The sequence below is a fragment of the Salvelinus sp. IW2-2015 genome, linkage group LG13 (genome assembly GCF_002910315.2).
Source record: "Salvelinus sp. IW2-2015 linkage group LG13, ASM291031v2, whole genome shotgun sequence".
NCBI classification, from domain to species: domain Eukaryota; kingdom Metazoa; phylum Chordata; class Actinopteri; order Salmoniformes; family Salmonidae; genus Salvelinus; species Salvelinus sp. IW2-2015.
The window spans coordinates 44764755-44789956 of NC_036853.1; the positions used below are offsets into that span (position 1 = coordinate 44764755).

Consider the following 25202-nt stretch of genomic DNA (forward strand, 5'->3'; position numbering starts at 1 on the left):
GCCAAAGAGGATGATGCCATTATCCAAGCAAATGTCAAGCGTTTTTTGAAACTGTGCAAAAACGTGTTGGAGATGGGGATTTACAGTTTTTTTTTCTTCTCTAATATGCTTTGGCCACAACTACAAGTAGGATGAGTCAACAACATTATTTGGGTATGATCAAACAGACTGAGCTTTTAAAAAATGAGATTTTCAGTTATGTTAATGATCTCAGGTGGGTCAGATTCAGCAAACACAATGGGTCACAAAACACACGCACTAATGCCCCCTTAACGCTGTGTTCATGCAGTGCTGCATGCTGGTCTTGCAGCCAGTGAGGCAGAAAGTGGAAGCAGCTCCTAGGACATGATTACTGCACCCACCGCCACTCCCGGCTAGCATTACCACTAATTCCACTAACACACACAAACCAAACACACACACGCTGTATACAAACACTTGGAAACACACACACAACCCTCTTTCTCCATCACACCAGAAACCCACTAGTTTCTCCCTGCTCCTGGCCAGCGTTTCAGGCAGGCAGATGACAATATGGTTGCCTGACTAATCGGCCATCTCCTCAGCAGATTCCCTCCTGATGTAAATAAACAGCACGGACCATTACCTTGCCAAGGCCGCCAAGGAAAGCAGGCAGCTTCACTCTCTCCCTCTCTTTCCTGCCACTGATTGGGGAGGACAAATTCTAGCCTGGAATCCAAACTGAATATTGTGAAACAGAACAATATTTAGTCAGGGTTTCAGGCTGGGATTTCTCTCTTTCCAAAACTTCCTTCCAAAGTGGAATTCTAGCCTGAAATACAAACTGAATGTAGTGACACCATATTGCTATTCAGTTTGGATTACAGGCTAGAACTCCTCTCTTCTTCTCTAGTTAGAGTGGAATTCCAGCTTGGAAACAAAACTGATCTATGGCACTCTATCCAGTTTGGATTCAAGGCTAGTGGAAACTTCTATTTTACTTCCATTTTGTTTTTGCATAATTAGACCTGAAATAAATCAGCCTCTCTGAATGGGTGACTCAGAAGCAGGTATTCTGTTATTAAACCAGGGGGCAAAGCTCTGTCAGAACCCACACACAAACACAAAAGCATCACTAAATCACACCTCTATATTGATGKTGTGTTGCATTTCTAATCAGGCATGTGGGAAAAAAACAGAGCTCTGCCCATGACTCTGTACGCTTCACAAATGGCACCCTATTCCCTATATAGTGCATTACTTTTGACCAGGGCCCATAAGGACACAATCTAAGTGTTCTACAATAAAAACAGTTGAAGTCGGAAATTTACATACACTTAGGTTGGAGTCATTAAAACTCGCTTTTCAATCACTCCCCAAATTTCTTGTTAACAGACTATAGTTTTGACAAGTCGGTTAGGAAATCTACTTTGTGCATGACACAAATTATTTTTCCAACAATTGTTTACAGACAGATTATTTCACTTCTAATTCACTGTATCACAATTCCAGTGGGTCAGAAGTGTACATACACTAAGTTGACTGTGCCTTTAAACAGCTTGGAAAATGACAGAAAATTATGTCATGGCTTTAGAAGCTTCTGATAGGCTAATTGACATCATTTGAGTCAATTGGAGGTGTACCTGTGGATGTATTTCAAGGCCTACCTTCAAACTCAGTGCCTCTTTGCTTGACATCATGGGAAAATCAAAAGAAATCAGCCAAGACCTCAGAATAAAAATTGTAGACCTCCACAAGTCTGGTTCATGCTTGGGATACATTTCCAAACGCCTGAAGGTACCACGCTCATCTGTACAAACAATAGTACGCAAGTATCAACACCATGGGACCACGCAGCCGTCATACCACTCAGGAAGGAGATGCGTTCTGTCTCCTAGAGATGAACGTACTTTGGTGCGAATAGTGCAAATCAATCCCAGAACAACAACAAAGGACCGTGTGAAGATGCTGGAGGAAACAGGTACAAAATGATCTATATCCACAGTAAAACAAGTCCTATATCGACATAACCAGCAAGGAAGAAGCCACTGCTCCAAAACCGCCATTAAAAAAGCCAGACTACGGTTTGCAACTGCACATGGGGACAAAGATCATACTTTAGGAGAAATGTAATCAGGCTTGCAAGCCGAAGAACACCATCCCAAACGTGAGGCACGGGAGTGGCAGCATCATGTTGTGGGGGTGCTTTGCAGAAGGAGTGACTGGTGCACTTCACAAAATAGATGGCATCATGATGAAAGAAAATTATGTGGATATATTGAAGCAACATCTCAAGACATCAGTCAGGAAGTTAAAGCGTGGTCGCAAATGGGTTTTCCAAATGGACAATGACCCCAAGCATACTTCCAAAGTTGTGGCAAAATGGCTTAAGGACAACAAAGTCAAGGTATTGGAGTGGCCATTACAAAGCCCTGACCTCAATCCCATAGAAAATTTGTGGGCAGAACTGAAAAAGCATGTGCGAGCCAGTAGGCCTACAAACCTGATTCAGTTACACCAGCTCTGTCAGGAGGAATGGGCCAAAATTCACCCAACTTATTGTGGGAAGCTTGTGGAAGGCTACCCGAAACGTTTGACCAAAGTTAAACATTTTAAAGGCAATTCTACCAAATACTAATTGAGTGCATGTTAACTTCTGACCCACTGGGAATGTGAAGAAAGAAATTAAAGGTGAAATAAATCATTATCTCTACTATTATTCTGACATTTCACATTCTTAAAATAAAGTGGTGATCCTAACTGACATAAAACAGGGAATTTTAACTAGGATTAAATGTCAGGAATTGTGAAAAACTGAGTTTAGATGTCTTTGGCTAAGGTGTATGTAAACTTCTGACTTCAACTGTACATGGATAGAGCGGCAATGCAAATATGAATAATGACGTTTACATACATACATACATATTATAATCAATGTCAGTATGCTCCTAATCTGCACCCCCTAATGCTTCCCTATTCTCTACATAGTGCACTCTCTCTATGATTCCATGGTCTCCTGACAATGGCCATTTAAGGCGTGGTAAAAAGGCTACTTAAATATGATCCCCAATTAGAGACAACGATTACCAGCTGCCTCTAATTGGGAATCATACACAATCACCAACATAGAAAAACAAACCTAGAACCTCACATAGAAATAATAAACTAACCCCCCCAGTCACGCCCTGATTTACTCTACCATAGAAAATAAGGACTCTCTATGGTCAGGACGTGACAGAGAGAGAGAAATAAGCAGATGAAGATTAGAGACAAAGAGATGACGACCATACAGTCCTATTTATTTGAGCCGGAATACACATTGAGACAGTGAGAAAAATAATTTGCGAGACCAGCAAGCAGCGGCTGTAGCTTAGACCAGCTGGACCGGGACTCAGGAGGGTAGATGACAAACGAGTAAGTTGTTTTGCTGCCGGTAGCTAGCTAGCAATAATAAGGTCTCGCTTTACACGTGTCGTTCAGTACAGTACAATCTGGTGATAGATTCGGCCAATATCAGAGCATTGTCAATACCACTACAAGTCAAGCTAGTCACGTCTATGACACATATGAGATGTTAATAACATATTAATGGACATACATGGTGCAATAGAACCACAATGATATTTCCCTTCAAGACTCTTACCTCCCCAACTCTCACACTCTCTCACACACACACACACACCTCCCCCTCAATCTCCCATCCATCTCGCAGAACAGTCAGACTGACTGACTGCTCTTACCATGCTCTTCAATAGGGTTTGACGTGGAGCGCGTCAATAAGGGTTGCTACTTGAGAGACCTGTCCTACTGTAGCACCACAAAGCTTCAATCACACACACGCACGCACGCACGCACGCACGCACGCACGCACGCACGCACGCACGCACGCACGCACGCACGCACGCACACACACACACACAGGAACGCGCTTCAATCTCCCTGACACACCTGACTGCGTCCGTCAACCACAGGTTAACGGTACAGCAATGTGTGAATGCAAAATACTTGTCCTCTTGAAAAACAAGGCATAAAAAAGTATGACAGTTATTTGTCGTGGGTAATATTATGAAAGGCACTTTGGAATTAGACTAGATCTGAAAAACACAGTGTCTTGCCAGAGAAACTCAAGATAATAATAATAATAATCCTTCTATTCGACGATAAAAGAAAACTCTTAAATGTTTGAATATGTTAACACAGATTTACGGTATGTTGTACCTGAACGACGCGTTTCACATTTCTCCACACAGAAATACTCTTAAAACAAATCCCAGTTTAAATTGGGAGAAAATCAGGCCCCTCTTGCTGAGCAGCGTAACATTGCAGAATGAGGGTTCATCCAAAATGGCACCCTATTCCTTTTATAGTGCACTACTTTTGACCAGAACCTAATGGGTTGCCATAAAGATCTGGTCAAAGTAGTGCACTACTGCATRTAAGAAATAGGGTGCCATTTCACACGCACACTCATCATCTAGCATGAGAGGAGGGCARCAGAAGGCTGTGAATATTCAGCAAACACCAGTCAAAGAATCGTTTAAAGGCGAAATTAAAAATGGCAAGCCACCTGCTCAGTTTCAGCGTTTGTTGATTCAGTCCGAGGGTAGGCTGTCAGTGATCTGCTATATGACAGATATTCACCGCCTGACTCCAACCCAGCCCTGCGTGCAGAGTGAACGGTCGGGGGCCACGGTTCAACAACACACTAGCCAGCAGCTCTGTGTGTTTCTTCAAACATGGCACACACACGCACATATATATACACACACACACACTGAGGCCCACAAGCACACTGCTCTGCCGTCTGCACTACAGAGGATACTGGTGAGGGGAGGACGGCTAATAACATGGAGTGATCGAAATGGTGTCAAACACAAGGAAACCATGTGTTTAATATTATTCCATTTATTCTATCGCAGCCATTACTATGAGCCATCCTCTGGTATAAAGTGCCACCAGCCACCACTGCCGCACTAACGTCCTCATCATTTGAATGTCATCAGGCTGATTGTAATAGCGCAGCTCTCCCCGAGTATAACACACCGTAGTTATGACAACAACACCAGGAAGAAGAACACGGAGTCCTAATGAATCAACACGTCTTTGTGCATGAGGCTACACGAGGCTAATTCTCACAGCTTATTCAGGACGGACGAAAATGAAGAGGCAGATAATGTATTACCTGAAGTGCTACTATTAAGTACTAACAAACCCAGATACACACACACACACACACACACACCTCTCTAACCCGTTCTCCCTTTATCTTCCCCAGCCAGGAGGAGCAGCCGCTTTGATTGATTCGATATTGAAAATAGACTGTCAGCGCGTTTTGGAGAGGGTACTCATCTGATAATGAATGGATGCAACACCTCTGCGCCGCTAATTATATTAAAGACACAGACAAAGCCCCTAGCTCCCTGCTCCGCTCACAGTGCAAGGAAGTCCCACTGGGACGAACAGCACCGCGCCAAGACAGCCCACTGTGCCTAGATCCATTGCTGCCTCACAAACAAACCCACTAAGGCTGCGTCCCAAATGGCACCATAGTCCCTACATAGTGCACTACTTTTGACCCGGGAAGCCAGCCACACCAATGTGTCGGCGGAAACACCGTACATCTGCATGCAGGCGCCCGGCCCGCCACAGGAGTCGCTAGAGCGCGATGGGACAAGGAAATCTCGGCCTGCCAAACCCTCTCCTAACACGGACGACGCTGGGCCAATTGTGCGCCGCCTCATGGGTCTCCAAGTCACGGCCAGCTGTGACACAGCCTGGGATTGAGCCCGGGTCTGTAGTGACACCTCAAGCACTGCGATGCAGTGCCTTAGACCGCTGCGACAATCGGGATTTTAACAAACAATTGGTCCCCCCCAAAAATGCTGTACTCCGTTGAATTAAAAAATCCTGATGTGGCCCTCGAGCCAAAAAGTGGATCTATCCTGAACACAGACACACATACACAACTGGGGTTAAATGTTACCTGGTCGGCGACAGCGCGGGCTAGTTTGTCCATCCTGGAGCCTGCCTCTGCAATCTTCTTGGCGGCGTTGATGACATCAGAGGAGTTCTTCAGGGGCCCTTTGCCTCTGGTGTGGAACACAGGGAAACAGGACTTATTATGTTTACACAGTTCCACGTTTATAAATAAATAACCAAACAAAATCTACCCACACTGCAAAGGCTCACCCACCACTATCTGCCAAATACCCTTGAATATTAACACAACTTCTTAGGTGACTATATGGGGGTGCCTGCTTCCGGCATTAGATATTGTGTCCCTCCAATTAATCTGCCCTCGTGCTACTATTCTTGATGCGTAGGCAACATATGCATATTTGTTATATTGATAGAAACCGAGCCCTTCTACACCCAAGGGTTTCTATACCGTGAGTTGGAATTTTGTCTCTTGATTGGTACAGAACCAGAACATTTCTACAGACTTCTTTCTATGACAGGCGTTTCAGATTTCCACGCAAATTTTTACCGCCCGTTGATCCCTGGAGTCTGTTCTGTTTACCAGGCCGACACACCGTCGAAGTACGCTACACCCGGTCTCCACCTGATGGTTTTAACACAAACTAAAGAAGGACTGAAAAACCCATTGACCGGAGGGCACTAGAAAATATTGCTGGTAACAACGATTTGGAAGGAGCAAGTCCGATGGCCTTCACGCTTCAGGCGCACGGACAGTAACGGAGGTCCTCTAAGTCATTTTGGTCTTTTATAATGGCCTTGTGAATGTCCATGATTCATTGAAGAACCGTGATGCGTACAGACAGCCCCGGGTTTAGCCGCCAGGAAATCAGAAGGAGGCCTACGTCTCACTCTGGGTGATCTGTACGTCATCACGTTTTCAATGGAATCGATGGGACTTCACAGCCATTAAAAGAACCAAAATAGTATAGAGACCGTCCTTTCTGTCTCGTCGTGCGCCTGAAGCGTGAAAGGCCGATGCGGATCTTGCCTCGTTCCAAATCGTTGCTTACCAGCAATATTTCTCCGGTCATGTTTTCAGTCGTATATGTTGTAAAACACATCATAATGTAGTTAATTTGCACGTTTTAATAGCAATTTATATCCGTTATGTGCGATTGTGAGGAATTTATTTGTTGTGCACTCTGAAAGTTTGGACACGTTTTGGGTGGTCGGTCGTTGTGTGGTGGACATTTAGAGACAGTAGGACATCTATCGACCAAAAGACGTTTAAACATAGAAAGGATACAGTTGCCCAAGAATCTGATGGAAGAACAGCTCAAGTAAGCAATATTTAATATGATTAAATCGTGTTTCTCGTCGAAATATTTTAAACGCATATTTCGCCATTTTGTTTGGTATAGCTTCACTTGGTCCAATCCCTGTATTGAAAAGTAAGGATAGGATATATTTTAAAAATGTAATCAGAGTTGCATAAGAGACTATATTTGTCTTTCGATTGCTGTCAACCCTGTATTTTTAGATCAAAGTATATGATTAGCCTTTCAATTAAACTAGATCACTCTGATAGATGACGTCAGACATTTGAGGCTTGATTTACTATTATTTTTATTGTGGTAACCACGGTTTTGTATGGCTATAATATGCACCTTTTCAACACAATAACTGTATATGTATACTGTAAAATGTGTTTCAGGCAGTGTACATGAAGAATTCTGAAAGAAGTTTGTGAAAAATTATATATTTTGCGCGTGATAGTTATACGCGCTCTTGGCTGTGGAATCGATGCTCTGGTACTGTTTGCACATGTGGTATGCTACTTATCGATTTATTGTGTTTTCGCTGAAAAAACGCTTAGTAATCTGAAATATGGTCTGAAATCAAAGAATGGGTCTTTCCATTGCTATGCTTTGTCTATTTTTATGAATGTTTTATGATGAGTAAATTGGTCAACACGTTGCTCTATCTAGTAATTTCTAGTCGATTTGCGATGGTCGGTGCAATTGTAAACGTGTGATTTCTAACCTGAATATGCACTTTTTTTCTACCAAAAACTATCCTATACCATGAATATGTTATCAGACTGTCATCTGAAGAGGTTTTTCCTTGGTTAGTGGAATATCATATCTTAGAGTTGAGCGCCGAATTTGGTTGATAGCACGCTGATAGGAGTAAGAAACTGATGGAGTTTAGAAAGTGGTGTATTTTGCTAACGTGTTAGGCTAATAGATTTACATATTTTGTCTTCCCTGTAAAACATTTTAAAAATCTGAAATGGTGGCTTTATTCACAAGATCTGTATCTTTCATCTGGTGTCTTGGACTTGTGATTTAATGATATTTAGATGCTACTATCTACTTGTGAAGCTATGCTAGCTATGCTAATCAGTGTGTGGGGGGTGGGGGGTGCTCCCGGATCCGGGTTTCTGAGGCAGTAGAGGTTTTTAACAGATTAAAAGACTCCAAAAAGCTCAATTTTATATTCGCTCGACACTTTGCCACTAATAAATAATGCATAAGATACAAACTCCAGTAGTAATCTTCCTAAAACTGAAAAAAAGATCACAATGCCCCAAAAACAGCCAAAACGTGGGCCGCAACTAGAAATGTATTCTCAAATCATGGTGCTCTTTCATTAGTAGCTGAAAGCTGTCAACATAGGTCTTTCTCAAAGCTCATCAGTATTGGTGCCAGTCTGTTTCTGCTCTCTTGCCAACTCCTTATGGAATTGTCTTGACAATAACAGCAATGGAGTTGGCAAGGCTACACTAGATCTGGTAACAGGTTAGACAATAACGGCAATGGAGTTGGCAGGGCTACAATAGATCTGGTAACAGGTTAGATTGGATCTAGGCCTAACTTCTATCAGATCGAGCGTTAACCTGTGATAGCAGACACCCACATAGCTCATGTTTTGGCGGTGTCTGAGGTGGAACTGCGTTGGGGCTGTCAAATTGGTGAGCAGCTGCTCTTGCGATCATTGTCAAGAAGCCACAACCGCCCCACTCACGTTAGAAGTTCAGAACGCGAAAGTGCAGGCTACTGTATATAGAAATAATTACGCTCAAATTGAAAAATCATTCAAGGAAAATAATGACTTCTATCATCCTAATGGAGGTGTAGATTACATCTCACATTCCAGCGTTCAAACTTACACAAGACTGGATGGGATTTCTGTTATTGCGACTTTGTGCAGCCAACGGCAATGTCACCTGTGGATTTGACGGGAGCAACTTGTGGATTGGACAGCTCTAACGCGGTTCCACCTCCGACACGTCAACACAACCGCTATTCGGGTGTCGGCTAAAGCGGATCTGACTGAATAGAGCCTTTAGCCTACGGTTTAACCAAAGTATGGCATCACTTCTCTACTGGTGTAGTCTGGCTCATGTAGTTTGCTAGTTGTCGAATGCCAGGCACCCCCACTGACTGAAAGAAAACGAATTTTACAGCAGTAGTCACTTATATTGGCTGACATCACGGTAATTGGGCATTTGTGAATCCATGCATGATGTGTCATTGGGCTGCGTCTCAAATGGCACCCGATTCCTTACACAGTGCACTACGTTTGAGAAGGTCCCATGGAGATCTGGTCAAAAGTAGTCCACTATATAGGGCATAGGTTGCCATTTGGTTATCAGATTTGCACGGCGACAATATATTTGCCAATTCCACAAATGTCACCACAAGGGTCACTTGACTAAATCAGTGTAATCATCGCCAACACACCACATCCATGATCGTTCGTCATTATGAAACTGCATGTGCGCATCCCAAATGGCACCCTCTTCCCCATTGTGGTTTGGTCAAACGTAGTGCACTAGATGGGGAATAGAGTGCCATTTGGGAAGAACACATAACATCTTCCCCTTGTTGAGCTCTGTACAGCGCGCATATTCTGCCCGCTGAATCATAGTGCCATGCCTTGGAATAGGAACATTGGGTTCAGCACAGGGCTAGCTGTGACATGATATACAGATGGTGGGGGGCTCGGAGAAAAGATGTTGCCTTCCAGAGAACACCAACATCCACACTGTAAACACCACACAGGATCACACTCATCCTGGTTTGGCTACATGCTATTCCATCTGACTCAATGGGAATACAAGACTGCTGGATCTCTGTTAGTCTACTAAATAACAATGTGTAAAGGTAGATAGCTGCTGCTGGTCAACACAGCCTAATCCCAGCCCACTCCCGTTATCCTGACCAATAGCAGGACCCGGATTTCGATTTATTAAAGCCTAGCCACTGAAGCACCTGATTCATGCAATCAAAGGATATTTGCTGATTTGTTGAATCAGGTGGGTTTGATTTGATTCGCTTTAGTGTTGGGCTGTGACGAAAAGCCCGGACAGCCTAGTGTAGCGAAGTGAATTGCCTGCGTGTGGTTGCTGATCCTACCCATACCGATACTAGTCACACCCATAACTAGTAATACTTCAATTCAAATGAATGCACAAAGGAAGCATTGGCATGGCTAGGAACTGGGAACAACAGAACATGGCAAGCCATTAGCACAACAAAGGAGATTGTTCCATTCAAAGAGGGGGAAATTGAACAAGCCATTGATGTATCCAGGGATAGGGATAAACAACAGCTTTTCCAAGGTAAGGAGCATATAAAATACTACTCAGATCAACAACAAAAAATTATGCAACATGAAAAGTGTTGGTCCCATGTTCCTTGAGCTGAAATCAAATGTTTTGTACGCACAAAAAGCGTATTTCTCTAAAATGTTGTGCAAACATTTGTTTTACATCCCTGTTAGTGAGCATTTCTCATTTGCCAAGGTAATCCATCCACCTGACAGGTGTGGCATATCAAGAATCTGATTAAACAGCATGATCTTTACACAGGTGCATCTTGTTTTTGGGGATAATAAAAGGCCACACTAAAATGTTCAGTTTTGACACACACCACAATGCCACAGACGTCTCAAGTTTTGAGAGAGCAAGCAATTGGCATGCTGACTGCAAGAATGTCCACCAGAGCTGTTGCCAGAGAATTTAATGTTAATTTCTCTACCATAAGCTGACTCCAATGTCGTTTTAGAGAAATGTCGTTTTAGAGAATTTGGCAGTACATCCAACCGGCCTCCCAATTGCAGACCACATGTATGGCGTCGTGTGGGCGAGCAGTTTGCTGATGTCAACGTTGTGAACAGAGTGCCCCATGGTGGTGGTGGGTTTATAGTATGGGCAGGTATAAGCTACGCACAACAAACAAAATTGCATTTTATCAATGGCAATTTGAATGCACAGAGATACCATGACGAGATCCTGAGGCCAATTGTCGTGCCATTCATCCGCCACCATCACATYATGTTTCAGCAYGATCATGTATGGCCCCATTTCGCAAGGATCTGTACACAATTCCTGAAAGCTGAAAATCCCAGTTCTTCCATGGCCTGCATACTTACCAGACATTTCACCAAATGAACATGTTTGGGATGCTCTGGATCGACAGCGTATTCCAGTTCCCGCTAAACTTCAGTTGTTTGTTACATGTCTCTTTCACTACATTTCTAATGTCTAAATATTCCACAAAGATGTGCCCTGCTGAAGTGTGCTATGGGTTTTAGGGAATTGATCTACCATAGAAATATAATTACTAGAATGGGTATACAGAGCCTCTGGCAATGTTTCTGGTAAACTAATGGGTATACTCAAATATATCTGACATGGTATTGTTATGTATAATCTCCAAATGGCCACCGGTCTACAACATAACAAACCTGTTGACTTGAATGGTGACACCCGTTCTAGTAAATCTATATCATTGTAATTATTACATTGGCATTCATAAGGACTACCAGTCACTTCAACTAGATTCTCTTTAGCCACATTGTAATATTGTAATTATTACATTGGCATTCATAAGGACTACCAGTCACTTCAACTAGATTCTCTTTAGCCACATTGTAACTGTACCTGGTGAAGTCTGTCATCTCCATCATGATCATGCACATCTGCTTGGCAAGGACGATGATGTCGTTGCCATTGTCGTCCCACTTGGCCACTTCGGCGTCCAGCTTGCACTTCTCCTGCCGGAAGCTCTCCACCTGCTCGGCGATCTTCGCCTTCTCCTCCTGAGGCAGCTGGGCCATGATGGCCTGAGAAGGGGCAGGAGGAGGAAGATGTAGGAGGAATTAGAAGAAGATGAGTAGGGGAGTCAAAAAGAGAGGATGAGTAGTGAAAGACATAGGGAGAAGAGGAAGTGGGAGAAAGGGGGAAGAATAGATTGAGGAGGAAAAGAAGGAGTGGAGAGAGAGAAGGAATAATCAAACAATTAAACACTGGCAGTGAAAAGGCTTACTATGATACAACAAATACCAAAGATTAAGCATCAATTGCTCTTCAAATATTTAGCTGGCTGCCACTTTGAGGAGCCTTTATTCCTTAGTATACTCAACGAGAATAGATATTGCGTTAAGAGTTTGTCTTTGCCCTTCCGAAAGGTTTCCGAACAAAGTTATAAACTTGACGATTAATCAACCAGCGCTCCTAAAACCCCTTGACATCTTATACTCGTGAAGAGAAAAATCCATTCCTCGGCTCGTTTTGCCGTGAGAATACATTGTGCTCTCTTGCCATAGCCATTCGAGGCAGGTCTGAGATGGCATAAATCTCCAGGCAAGGTCACCAGTGCAGTAGAGGCTCCGATATTATTTGGGAGATAAATGTCTAATTACTTTACTTCTCATACCAGTCAATGAATAATGTATTTGTTCAACGTTCTGAGGTAAGTGCAGGGGAGAAAAGTAAGTCGGGCACTATTAGTTTTGTACTATTGATTGAGAGGGAAAGATGAAGTATCCATTGCATGGATGATATTGTTTTTAACCTCACCCTCCAAACACTGCAAAAAAAGTGAAATCAAAGCAAGCCTAAATATGTACATATTGAGTGATAATTCACTTAAAATGTGTATTTGTTCTTACCAAACTAAATTACCTAACATCATTGGCAGATTTGTTTGCTTATTTTAACCCAAAAAAAAGGCTTAATACAAGCAATGTATCTTATTTCAAGATATTTTGATATTTTAGCTTAATTGTCTTATTAAGGTAAAATATCTTGAAAAAATCTTGAAATAAGATCAATTACTTGTATTAAGCATTTTTTAGGTTAAAATAAGCAAAACTATCTGCCAATGACGTTAGATAATTTAGCATGGTAAGAAAAAATTACAAAATTAAAGTGAATTATCACTCATAAGATATTTAGGTTTGCTTAGACTTCACTTTTAACAGTGTAAACTCTATGCTTAATGATTTCCTACTCTGTCCTTGTTTCCTCGATTCCTCGCCTCCCTCTTCAAGCTTAATGGAGGAGATGTGAGGTAGGAACCTTGAAAGCAAGGTTTTGATGACTCGTTTCCAGGCACAGCCTTCAAACTCTTCCTAGACCACATAGAATGTCTTTATAAGCATGACTGGTCTCATTAAGAAATAACTTCCCCACTCTGCCTCTTTTTCTCTCCTCTCCTCTCTCTCTCCTCCTGTCCGTCTGTCTGTCTACGTCCCTCCCACATTTCTTTCACAGCAAAGCTGGTGTGTGGGGGTGACCGGCAGGATGAGCTCAGTGTGAACGTGTATCACCTTTCACCCCTCCCTCCATGGAGGTGTGAGGAAGAGAATAACAACCACAAAATGACTCGTCTTCCTCTCGTAAAGTAGCTCAGAACGGAAGGAGAGAAAAGCGTGAGAGAGATGCAGAGAGAGGCACAAAGCTGTTTTAGGTGTCATCAGACACTGCTATCTCATCACACAGCACCAGATGTCACCCTACTGATCACTCCCTCTCTACAGTCTCAGAGCCAGATATTAAATGTTTGGTATTGCTGCCCAAGTGGAACTTGCGTCCTCTCTCTCCTCACAAGGTTCTTAAAACGCATTGGCGGAGAAGATCCAAGGACCTTCCCCTCGGACCCTCTCCTCCAATGGGATTTGAAAAGGAGGCAAGGAGAGAGGACGCGAGGCAAGGAGTCAAGGAGAAAGGAATTGGGCAAGTGCCCATGTTTACATGCCTCAGGCTGGGGTTTGAGTAGTAGTTTAAAGCAGTGGTTCTCAAACCTCTCCTCAGGGACCCCCGGCCATTCCATGTATTAGATCTATTCCAGAGATAGCACACCTGATTCAACTTGTCAACTAATTAGATTAATTAGTTGAGCTTGTTCAGGGCTAAAACAAAATTGTGAAACGGCTGGGCTCCCCAAGGAGAGGTTTGAGAACCACTGGTGTAAAGCACAGATGTTCCATTATATTGACCAGATACTCCATTGGCCACTCTAACAATTACAATAAATGTCTTTAAAAACGGAAGGCAGTCGGGAGGAGGCAAGATGAGGTGGGACCATTCTAGCCAATGAGAGGGCAGATACCCGTGTGAACAACCACAACGGTCCTTGCTAACCAGTATCCTTGGGACGTCCCTACCCAATTGAAGTTGATATTTAAAATGGTTAAAGTAACCGGTTATGGTTAAGGTAAGGCTTAGGGTTGGGGTTAGGGGTATGAACGTCCCAAGGATCCCAGATAGCACTAACAGCACAACTTCGATATAAAGTGTTTTTTCTCAAAGTTGCCGGGATGTCACATGTCCTACTTATATCAGTACACTCGTAACAACCTAAGCATTCCAAAACGTATATTCGATCAAATAAACTCATGTAGCAAATAAGCCATTACATTTTTGTTGACCACATTTTACACTCATTTGCCTCCATACWAACGCAACCTGCTGGACTAGACAGATTTCGGCCCGGGTTATCCCTCTCGCTTTGCCTCTTCCTCTCTGTTTAAAGCAATGTAAACACATAAACAAACCTAACCCCTATAGTGTTGAGTGTAGCTAGATTTCCTTCAGCTGCTCTGTGCCAAAACACACACCATACAGCGTGCCGCCTATGCTATTCATAAACAACAACATGGATGGGTGAGAACGGCGGTAGGTAAAACTTAAACACACGGCAGTGTTAGTCTGTAATTAAACCCAACAGGAACCAAAATTACAAGTGAAGAGGGAAAATCCTCAAGGGAAGCTTTATCCTGTAGCACTGTTCATAGACACTGAATACAGACACGCTCTGTTAAATATCGCATTTAACGTGAGACTGAGCAGCCAAACAGAGGGCAGGTGGGAGGAATTCCTGTATTAAACTCCAAGTGGAATCAATCGCGACAGGTTAGTGCATACACCCGAGAGAGAGACGACCCCATCCCGACCGTGAGCGACACCATGGCCATCAACTGGGTAATTGCACCCACCCTCCCCCCAGACAGTTGCGACGGGCAATGGGGGCTTGGCTCAGTACCACGGACCCCCACAGTCAGGGGTCAGACATTAGAATTCCCTTCCCGCCACATCTTTTATTCACTGAACACTAATTATACGGGGTGCCAGCAGCGCTGAGGCAGGTGGATAGTGAGCATGGGGTCTATTCATGAATGCACACCGTAGCAAAATGTTTTGTAACAGAAAACAAAAACAAACGTTTCTTAACCATACACCAGGCTCAACGTCAACAGTGAAGAGGCGACTCCGGGATGCTGGCCTTCTAGGCAAAGAAAAAGCCATCTCAGACTGGCCAATAAGAAGAAAATATTAAGAYGGGCAAAAGAACATAGACATTGGACAGAGGAACTCTGCCGAGAAGGTCAGCATCCCGGAGTCACCTCTTCACTGTTGACGTTGAGACTGTTGTTTTGCGGGTACTATTTAATGAAGCTGCCAGCTGAGGACTTGTGAGGCGTCTTTTTCTCAAACTAGACACTAATGTACTTGTCCTCTTSCTCAGTTGTGCACCAGGGCCTCCCACTTCTCTTTCTATTCTGGTTTGAGCCAGTTTGCGCTGTTCTGTGAAGGGAGAAGTACACAGAGCTGTAAGAGATCTTCAGTTCTTGGCAATTTCTCGCATGGAATAGCCTTCATTTCTCAGAACAAGAATAGATTGACGAGTTTCAGAAGAAAGGACTTTGTTTCTAGCCATTTGGAGCCTGTGATCGAACCCACAAATGCTGATGCTCCAGATACTCAACTAGTCTAAAGAAGGCCAGTTGTAGTATTCCTTCTTTTATCAGGACAACAGTTTTCAGCTGTGCTAACATAATTGCAAAAGGGTTTTCTAATGATCAATTAGCCTTTTAAAATGATAAACTTGGATTAGCTAACACAACGTGCCATTGGAACACAGGAGTGATGGTTGCTGATAATGGGCCTCTGTGTAGATATGTAGATATTCCATAAAAGAATCTGACGTTTCCAGCTACAATAGTCATTTACAGCATTAACAATGTCTACACTGTATTTCTGATCAATTTTATCCTATTTTAATTGACAAAAAAATTGCTTTTCTTTCAAAAACAAAGACATTTTTAAGTGACCCCAAACTTTTGAACGGTAGTGTATTTATCCAGTATATTTGATATATTACAGTATATGCATGCACTGTGTGAATCAGCAGAATGTATGAACTGTGTTGGTATCCTCACTCCTGTTCAGAAATCAGAMACCACACTGAAAACGGCAGGGGACAAGCTGACAGAGAAATCCCTCTTTGCTGCTAATTCCGGACCGGTGAAGTCGCTGACCAAGACATTCTGAAACCTGAGTTGTTGACCAGATCGAACTACGTATTTAAAAAATACTGGGTTATCTCTCTGTTAAACATCAGTAGTTTTCAACCGTGAGCTCTATAATTATCGGTTGTATTGACGACCGAGAAACCTTCCCATGTCAATCAATCTCATGTCTGGGCAATTTTGGGCCCACCAATTGTGTGTGAATTGGCAGCCTCTAAGACGTGTATCTGGACATGTATTTTCAAGGTGTTTGTTGAAGCACAAACCCTTACACCGAGGTGTATTACAATGGTATTGTATCTGGATAAACTGTTAAAGATTCATTGAGTTGTCTCATCACTCCTCTATACATCTGAATGCAATACGTAATCTTCATTTTGGAGCTGGGACTACATTGACATACATGTTTGGGTAGATTTCAACACTATCACTCTCCCACTTTCACTACCACATAACCATACCTTTCAATGTATCTTCTTGTAGCTCTAAAATATTGCCCCTCGTTAAACTATCGAATCTCCCATCCCTCTCAAACATTTTAGAAAAAGCTGTTGCGCAGCGAACTCACTGCCTTCCTGAAGACAAACAATGTATACGAAACACTTCAGTCTGGTTTTAGACCCCATCATAGCACTGAGACTGCATTCATGAAGGTGGTAAATGACCTTTCAATGGCGTCAGACCAAGGCTCTGCATCTGTCCTCATGCTGCTAGACCTTAGTGCTGCTTTTGATACCATCGATCACCACATTCTTTTGGAGAGATTGGAAACCCAAATTGGTCTACAAGGACAAGTTCTGGCCTGGTTTAGATCTTATCTGTCTGGAAAGATATCAGCTTGCCTCTGTGGATGGTTTGTCCTCTGACAAATCAACTGTACATTTCAGTGTTCCTCAAGGTTCCATTTTAGGATCACTATTTTATTCACTATATATTTTACCTCTTGGTGATGTCATTCAGAAACATAATGTTAACTTTCACTGCTATGCGTACGATACACAGCTGTACATTTCGATGAAACATGGCGAAGCCCCAAAATTGCCCTCCTTGGAAGCCTGTGTTTCAGACATAAGGAAGTGGATGGCGGAACATGTTTAACTTTTAAACTCGGACAAAACAGAGATGTTAGTCCTAGATCCCAAGAAAAAATACATCTTCTGTTGGATCTGACAATTAATCTTGATGGTAGTACAGTCGTTTTCAGTAGGCCCTACGATTGAGTGTAGTCTGGACCAGGGGTGTGAAGGTGAACGGAAAGGCACTGGAACGACGAACCGCCCATGCTGTCTCTGCCTGGCCGGTTCCCCTCTCTCCACTGGGATTCTCTGCCTCTAACCCTATTACGGGGGCTGAGTCACTGGCTTACTGGTGCTCTTCCGTGCCGTCCCTAAGAGTGGTGCGTCACTTGAATGGGTTGAGTCACTGACGTGATCTTCCTTTCTGGGTTGGCGCCCCCCTCGGTTTCATTCTGTGGGGGAGATCTTCGTTGGCTATACTCGGCCTTGTCTCAGGGTAGAAAGTTGGTGGTTGAAGATATYCCTCTAGTGGTGTGGGGGCTGTGCTTTGGAAAAGTGGGTGGGGTTATATCCTGCCTGGTTGGCCCTGTCCGGGGTTATCGTTGGACTAGTGTGCCACAGTGTCTAGTGTGCCACAGTGTCTCACGACACCTCCTGTCTCAGTCTCCAGTATTTATGCTGCAATAGTTTATGTGTCGGGGGGCTAGGGTCAGTCTGTTATATCTGGAGTATTTCTCCTGTCTTATCCGGTGTCCTGTGTGAATTTAAGAATGCTCCCTCTAATTTTCTCTCTCTCTTATTCTTTCTATCTTCTCTCAGAGGACCTGAGCCCTAGGACCATGCTGCTGGCTCTAACTCTGAATGATTGGCTATGAAAAGCCAACTGACATTTACTCCTGAGGTGCTGACCTGTTGCACACTCTACAACCACAGTGATTATTATTATTTGACCCTGCTGGTCATCTATGAACGTTTGAACATCTAGGCCATGTACTGTTATAATCTCCACCCAGCACAGCCAGAAGAGGACTGGCCACCCCTCAGAGCCTGGTTCCTCTCTAGGTTTCTTCCTAGGTTCCTGTCTTTCTAGGGAGTTTTCCTAGCCACTGTACTTCTACATCTGCATTGCTTGTTGTTTGGGGTTTTAGGCTGGGTTTCTGTATAGCACTTTGTGACATCAGCTGATGCAAAAGGGGYTTTATAAATACATTTGATTGATTGAATTTTACTGATCATTCAAAATGTACGCACACACACTAATATCCATAATCAAGTAGCCTMCATCAGCTTTTACATTGTTCAACATCTATATGTTCTGCTTCTACAATTGAACATCCAAACATTTCGGGCAATACTGGTCATTACACTATCTAGTTCTACATCCAGCTATTCTACTTGTAGATGGAATCTACATGATATATGTGGCTAGTGGCTACAGTATGTAGCAATTACATAACATCTAGGACTACTCAATCTGTTTTGCGGAAATCCAGCGTTACAGCATGGTTTAAATTGAAAGGCAATGTTCCCGCGTAAGCGGACACTGCGTACGCGGTAAACGCTGCCTATGTCAGCTCAATCAGAAATTACCTTTACATTTCTATACACAATCTGTCATGCTTCAGTGATACCGATTGAATAGAGACCCTAGTGTATTGAGTTTGGGGATTTGGTTGACTTTAGAGTGATAAAACATCTATAGCTTCAACAAAGAGCGTACATATTGCTGTGACATCTGACCTTTTCCATTGATCATCATGAGAAATTCAGCATTATTGTAAATGTCTTCGCAAATGTAAGGTTGCTACTATCTGTGTCATTAAATCTAGTGTGCCAAACACTACACATAGGCTTAGCCATGAACACTGAGAGACAAGGGTGAAGGTCAGAACTTAATCAAACTAAATAAAAAATAAACTACATATGTAGCTTACATGGCAAACACAAAGCAGAGGTAAACAAATGCACATGTGCCAAATACAACAGGTTTAGAACTTACCATGAAATGCTTACTTACAAGCCCTTAATCAACAAAAAAGAGTTAAGAAAATATTTACTGAATAAACTAAAGTAAAAAATAAGCAATAATTTCAAAAAGTAACACAATAAAATAACAATAATGAGGCTGTATTCAGGGGGAACCGGTACCGAGTCAATGTGCGGGGGTACAGGTTAGTCAAGGTAATTTGTACACGTAGGTAGGGGTAAAGTGACTATACATAGACAATAAACAGCAAATAAAAATTGTCCGGGAGGCCATTTTAATCATTGTTCAGCAGTCTTATGGCTTGTGGGTATGAACTGTTAAGGAGCCTACTAATAATATGCATATATTAGCTTCTGGGCCTGAGTAGCAGGCAGTTTACTCTGGGCACGCTTTTCATCCGAACGTGAAAATACTGCCCCCTATCCCAAACAGGTTAATATTAAACATCGCGCACCAGCTGTTATTGACAAATAGACACACACCCCCACCCCTCGTCTTACCGGACATAGCTGTTCTGTCCTGCCAATGCACGGAAAACCGCACGGAAAACCCAGCCAACTGTATATTATCCGTGAAACATAAGATACTACAGTTTATATTATCCCGTTGGTAGGATAGTCTCGAATGGAGCTCATCCAGTTTATTCTCCAGTGACTGCACGTTCGCCAATGGAACAGATATTACCCGCCGACAAATTCTCACAAGGCACCCTAATATCTGTCTTCTTTTCTTCATGCAAATGACGGGGATTTGGGCCTTGTCCGGGAGCAACATGATATCCTTTGCGTCAGACTCATTAAAGAAAAAAGCTTGTCAAGTTCGAGGTGAGTAATCGCTGTTCTGATATCCAGAAGCTCTTTTCGGTCATAAGAGACGGTAGCATCAACATTATGTACAAAATAAGTTACAAACAATGCAAAAAAACACACAAAATAGCACAATTGGTAAAATGGCAGCCATCCTCAGGCACCATTCTTCCAAATAAGGCTGACTGGACAGTAGTTTCCTGCTGGCTGTTTAGTTCGCCACCTTAACTTAGTATGTTCAAATGGAGAGCTGCACTGCTAATAAATCAATCAGCAACATCACTTGCAACTTAGTCACAGCAGCAAAGCCTTATGGGGTGTGGAGTCTTTTTTGGAGGCAGACATTTTGAGCTACCTCCTTTAGAGGAAGGCAGGCAGTTGAAAGAAGTTTTCCCCAACCAAGTTCACCTTTCTCCGGGGGCACTATGACCAGACTTGGTCTAGCTGGGAACTGGAAGGCCATTTACTCATACTGATACAGGAAGTGTCAGTCAATGACGGTGAACCACAGTGAAAACAACAACTGAACTGAAATAAAAAGGATCTTGGTCAGCTGGCAACTACAAACACAACAAAGACAAAAAGCTGGCTGTATGGCTGTCACACACCTGTATCGAGTCTAATTGGAGAGTCACAACCCCAAACAGCGAAGCCTTATGGGAATTTGAGTTTTGGTATAGTATTTAGGAGTTTCCTGATTGTGGCACAACACACATGACAAACCAACTTTAACATGTGGTTTGTGATGAAGTCTGCTTAAATAGGTAAACTATTTCTTAACTGGGTCACCTCTTACCTCGATCAATTAAGTGTTTACCGTTACTTTAAAACGTGTACAGACAACTTCACAGGTCTGGTTCCAATTCCTCTGCTGAATTAAAGGGAGTCTACACCAACTGTCGATGACATGAAGATGGCGGCTCAAAAGGTTAGCTTAGTCCTCAAACTTTCTCAATGGTGATTTACAAAGAAACACATGGGCCAATTGGGATGTCATAATAGGAGGGGGGGGGGAAGGGAAGGTACTGGGCGAGAGTATTTTCTTCTTCTCCCGCTCTCCAGAATTCACTTATCCCAAAATCCCTTCCTCTGCTTACTGATAACAACAAGAGCGGGCCTTGGGAGCTTAGCGCAGTGGCAAATCCCATCCTATAGAGCACGTGCCAATACACTCGGCGGCTCGGCGGGGATTAGACACGGCGCTTTCTGGGTTTCTTCACAGGCAGGGGCATCGCGAAATGACTTTAATTTGTTTCATTTGAAATAAAATTCCCAGACACTAGCGAGATCAATTTTATGGCTGACCTATCAGGGGCTTTGTGTGTGTGTGTGTGCGTGTCTCTCTGTGTGTGTTTGCGTGTAAACCAACAAAAAAAAAAACGTCCTCTCACTGTCAACTGCGTTTATTTTCAGCAAACTTAACATGTGTAAATATTTGTATGAACATAACAAGATTCAACAACTGAGACATAAACTGAACAAGTTCCACAGACATGTGACTAACAGAAATGGAATAATGTGTCCCTGAACAAAGGGGGGGTCATAATCAAAAGTAACAGTCAGTATCTGGTGTGGCCACCAGCTGTATTCAGAACTGCAGGGCATCTCCTCCTCATGGGCTGCACCAGATTTGCCGTTTTTTGCTGATGTTACCCCACTCTTCCATCAAGGCACCTGCAAGTTCCTGGACATTTCTGGGGGGAATGGCCCTAGCCCTCACCCTCCGATACAACAGGTCCCAGACCTGCTCAATGGGATTGAGATCTGGGCTCTTCGCTTGCCATGGCAGAACACTGACATTCCTGTCTTGTAGAAAATCACCCACAGAACAAGCAGTATGACTGGTGGCATCGTCATGCTGGAGGGTCATGTCAGGATGGATGAGCCTGCAGGAAGGGTACAACATGAGGGAGGAGGATGTCTTCCCTGTAACGCACAGCGTTGACACTGCCTGCAATGACAACAAGCCCAGTCTGATGATGCTGTGACACACCGCCCCGACCATGACGGACCCTCCACCTCCAAATCGATCGCGCTCCAGAGTACAGGCCTCGGTGTAACGCTCATTCCTTCGACGATAAACGCGAATCCGACCATCACCCCTGGTGAGACAAAACCGCGACTCGTCAATGAAGAGGCCTTTTTGCCAGTCCTGTCTGGTCCAGCGATGGTGGGTATGTGCCCATAGGTGACGTTGTTGCCGGTGATGTCTGGTGAGGACCTGCCTACAAGCCCTCAGTCCAGCCTCTCTCAGCCTATTGCGGACAGTCTGAGCACTGATGGGGGGATTGTGCATTCCTGGTGTAACTCGGGCAGTTGTTGTTTCCATCCTGTACCTGTCCCGCAGGTGTGATGTTCGGATGTACCGATCCTGTGCAGGTGTTGTTACACGTGGTCTGCCACTGCGAGGACGATCAGCTGTCCGTCCTGTCTCCCTGAAGCTCGGACTTAGGCGTTCATTGAACAAGCATGGGAAACAGTGTTTAAACCCTTTACAATGAAGATCTGTGAAGTTATTTGGATTTTTACGAATTATCTTTGAAAGACAGGGTCCTGAAAAAGGGACGTTTTTTCGCTGAGTTTATGTGCACGTCTCTATGTGTGAGCGTGTGTCTCTCTGTCTCTGAGTGAGTATGTGTGTGTTTCTGTCTCTCTGTGAGTATGTGTGTGTCTCTCTGTCGCTGTGTGAGTATGTGTGTGTCTCTCTGTCTCTGTGTGAGTATGTGTGTGTCTCTCTGTCTCTGTGTGAGTATGTTTTGTGTCTCCTGTAAGTATGTGTGTGTCTCTCTGTCACTGTGTGAGTATGTGTGTGTCTCTCTGTCTCTGTGTGAGTATGTGTGTGTCTCTCTGTCTCTGTGTGAGTATTTGTGTGTCTCTCTGTAAGTATGTGTGTGTCTCTCTGTCACATGTGGTGATGTAGTGCTGTGTGCTCTCTGTCTTTGTGTAAGGTATGTGTGTCTCTCTGTCTCTGTGTGAGTATGTGTGTGTCTCTCTGTCTCTGTGTGAGTATATGTGTGTCTCTCTGTCTCTGTGTGAAGTATGTGTGTGTCTCTCTGTTCTGTGTGAGTATGTTGTGTGTCTCTTCTGTCTCTGTGTGAGTATGTGTGTGTCCTCTCTGTGTCTGTGTAAGTATGTGTGTGTCTCTCGGTTCTGTGTGAGTATGTGTGTGTCTCTCTGTCTCTGTGTGTAGTATGTGTATGTGTTCTCTGTTCTTCTGTGTGAGTATGTGTGTGTCTCTCTGTCTTCTGTGTGAGTATGTGTGTCTCTCTGTCTCTGTGTGAGTATGTGTGTGTCTCTCAGTCTGCTGTGTAGATGTGTGTGTCTCTCAGTCTCTGTGTGAGTATGTGTGTGTCTCTCTGTCTTTGTGTAAGTATGTATGTGTCTCTCTGTCTCTGTGTGAGTATGTGTGTGTCTCTCTGTCTCTGTGTGAGTATGGTGTGCTCTCTGTCTCTGTGTGGTCTCTCTGTCTCTGTGTGAGTATGTTGTGGTCTCTCTGTCTCTGTGTGAGTATGTGTGGTCCTCTGTCTTGTGTAAGTATGTTGTGTTCTCTGTCTCTGTGTAGTATGGGTGTTGTCTCTGTCTCTGTGTGAGTATGTGTGTCTCTCTGTCTCTGTGTAGTATGGGTTGTGTCGCTGTCTCCTGTTTGAGTATGTGTGTGTCCTCTCTGTCTCTGTGTAAGTATGGGTGTGTCTCTGTCTCTGTGTGAGTATGTGGTGTGTCTCTTCTGTCTTTGTGTAAGTATGTATGTGTCTCTCTGTCTCTGTGTGAGTATGTGTGTGTCTCTGTCTCTGTGTGGTAATGTGTGTCTCTTTGTCTCTGTGTAAGTATGGGTGTGTCTCTGTTCTCTGTGTGAGTATGTGTGTGTCTCTCTGTCTTTGTGTAAGTATGTATGTGTCTCTCTGTCCCTGTGTAGTATGTGTGTGTTCTCTGTTCTGTGTGAGTATGTGTGTGGTCTGTTCTGTCTTTGTGTAAGTATGTGTGTCTCTCCTGTCTTCTGTGTAAGTATGGGGTGTGTCTATGTCTCTGTGTGAGTATGTGTGTGTCTCTCTGTCTCTGTGTGAGTATGTGTGTCTCTCTGTTCTTGTGGTATGTGTGTGTCCTCTCTGTTTGTGTAAGTATGGGCTGTGTCTCTGTGTGAGTATGTTGTGTGGTCTCTCTGTCTCTGTGTGAGTATATGTGTGTTCTCTGTCTCTGTGTAAGTATGTGTGTGTCCTCTCTGTCTCTGTGTAAGTATGTATGTGTCTCTCTGTCTTTGTGTAAGTATGTATGTGTCGCTCTGTCTCTGTGTGAGTATGTATGTGTCTCTCTGTCTCTGTGTAAGTATGTATGTGTCTCTTCTGTCTCTGTGTAAGTATGTATGTGTCCTCTGTCTTTGTGTAAGTATGTATGTGTCTCTCTCTGTCTGTGTGAGTATATGGTGTGTCTCTCTTGTCTCTGTGTAGTATGTATGTGTCTCTCTTTCTCTGTGTAAGTGGAGGACAAAAAGACAGAGTGAGAGAGGGGCCATCTCCTGTGTGTTTACTCCCTCCTCATATTATAACATGTTTGATTCCAATAACTTAGCTCTATGCATAAGTATAATAGAAGTGACAACCAGGAAGAGCCGCTCGAGGAACAATGGAGGGGGGGGGGCAGAGAGACCAAAAGCAAGAGCGAGAGGGAGAGAAAGCGAGAGCAATAAAGCCTTGTTCACACTGTGGCGGAGAAGCGACACAATGGCGGTGTAATAATTGTGGTGCCGTCAAATTGACCAGAAACATCCGTTGGCATCACACCCGTAGTGTCAGAAGGTGAGATAGAGACACGAGGGAGGGAAAAGAAAGAGTGAGTGAAGGGCTAACTCTGGTGCCTGTATGTGTGTGTGTTTTGACGCAAAGAGAGAACACTGGTTGTCCGATGCCAAGCTGTTTA

The 25202-nt window shown here is 43.6% G+C and overlaps 1 protein-coding gene across 1 annotated transcript in view; it reads right to left on the minus strand.

The window, feature by feature from the left end:
* The window catches only part of LOC111971563 (catenin alpha-2), a 121609-nt gene that overhangs the window by 10795 nt on the left and 85612 nt on the right, over positions 1-25202 (minus strand). Inside the window, exons 7-8 of the mRNA XM_023998397.2 lie at positions 11831-12012; positions 5945-6050 (exon numbers count right to left, since the gene is read on the minus strand). Of these exons, the coding sequence (XP_023854165.2) occupies positions 5945-6050; positions 11831-12012 (288 nt within the window). The remainder of the gene's footprint in view (positions 1-5944; positions 6051-11830; positions 12013-25202) is intronic.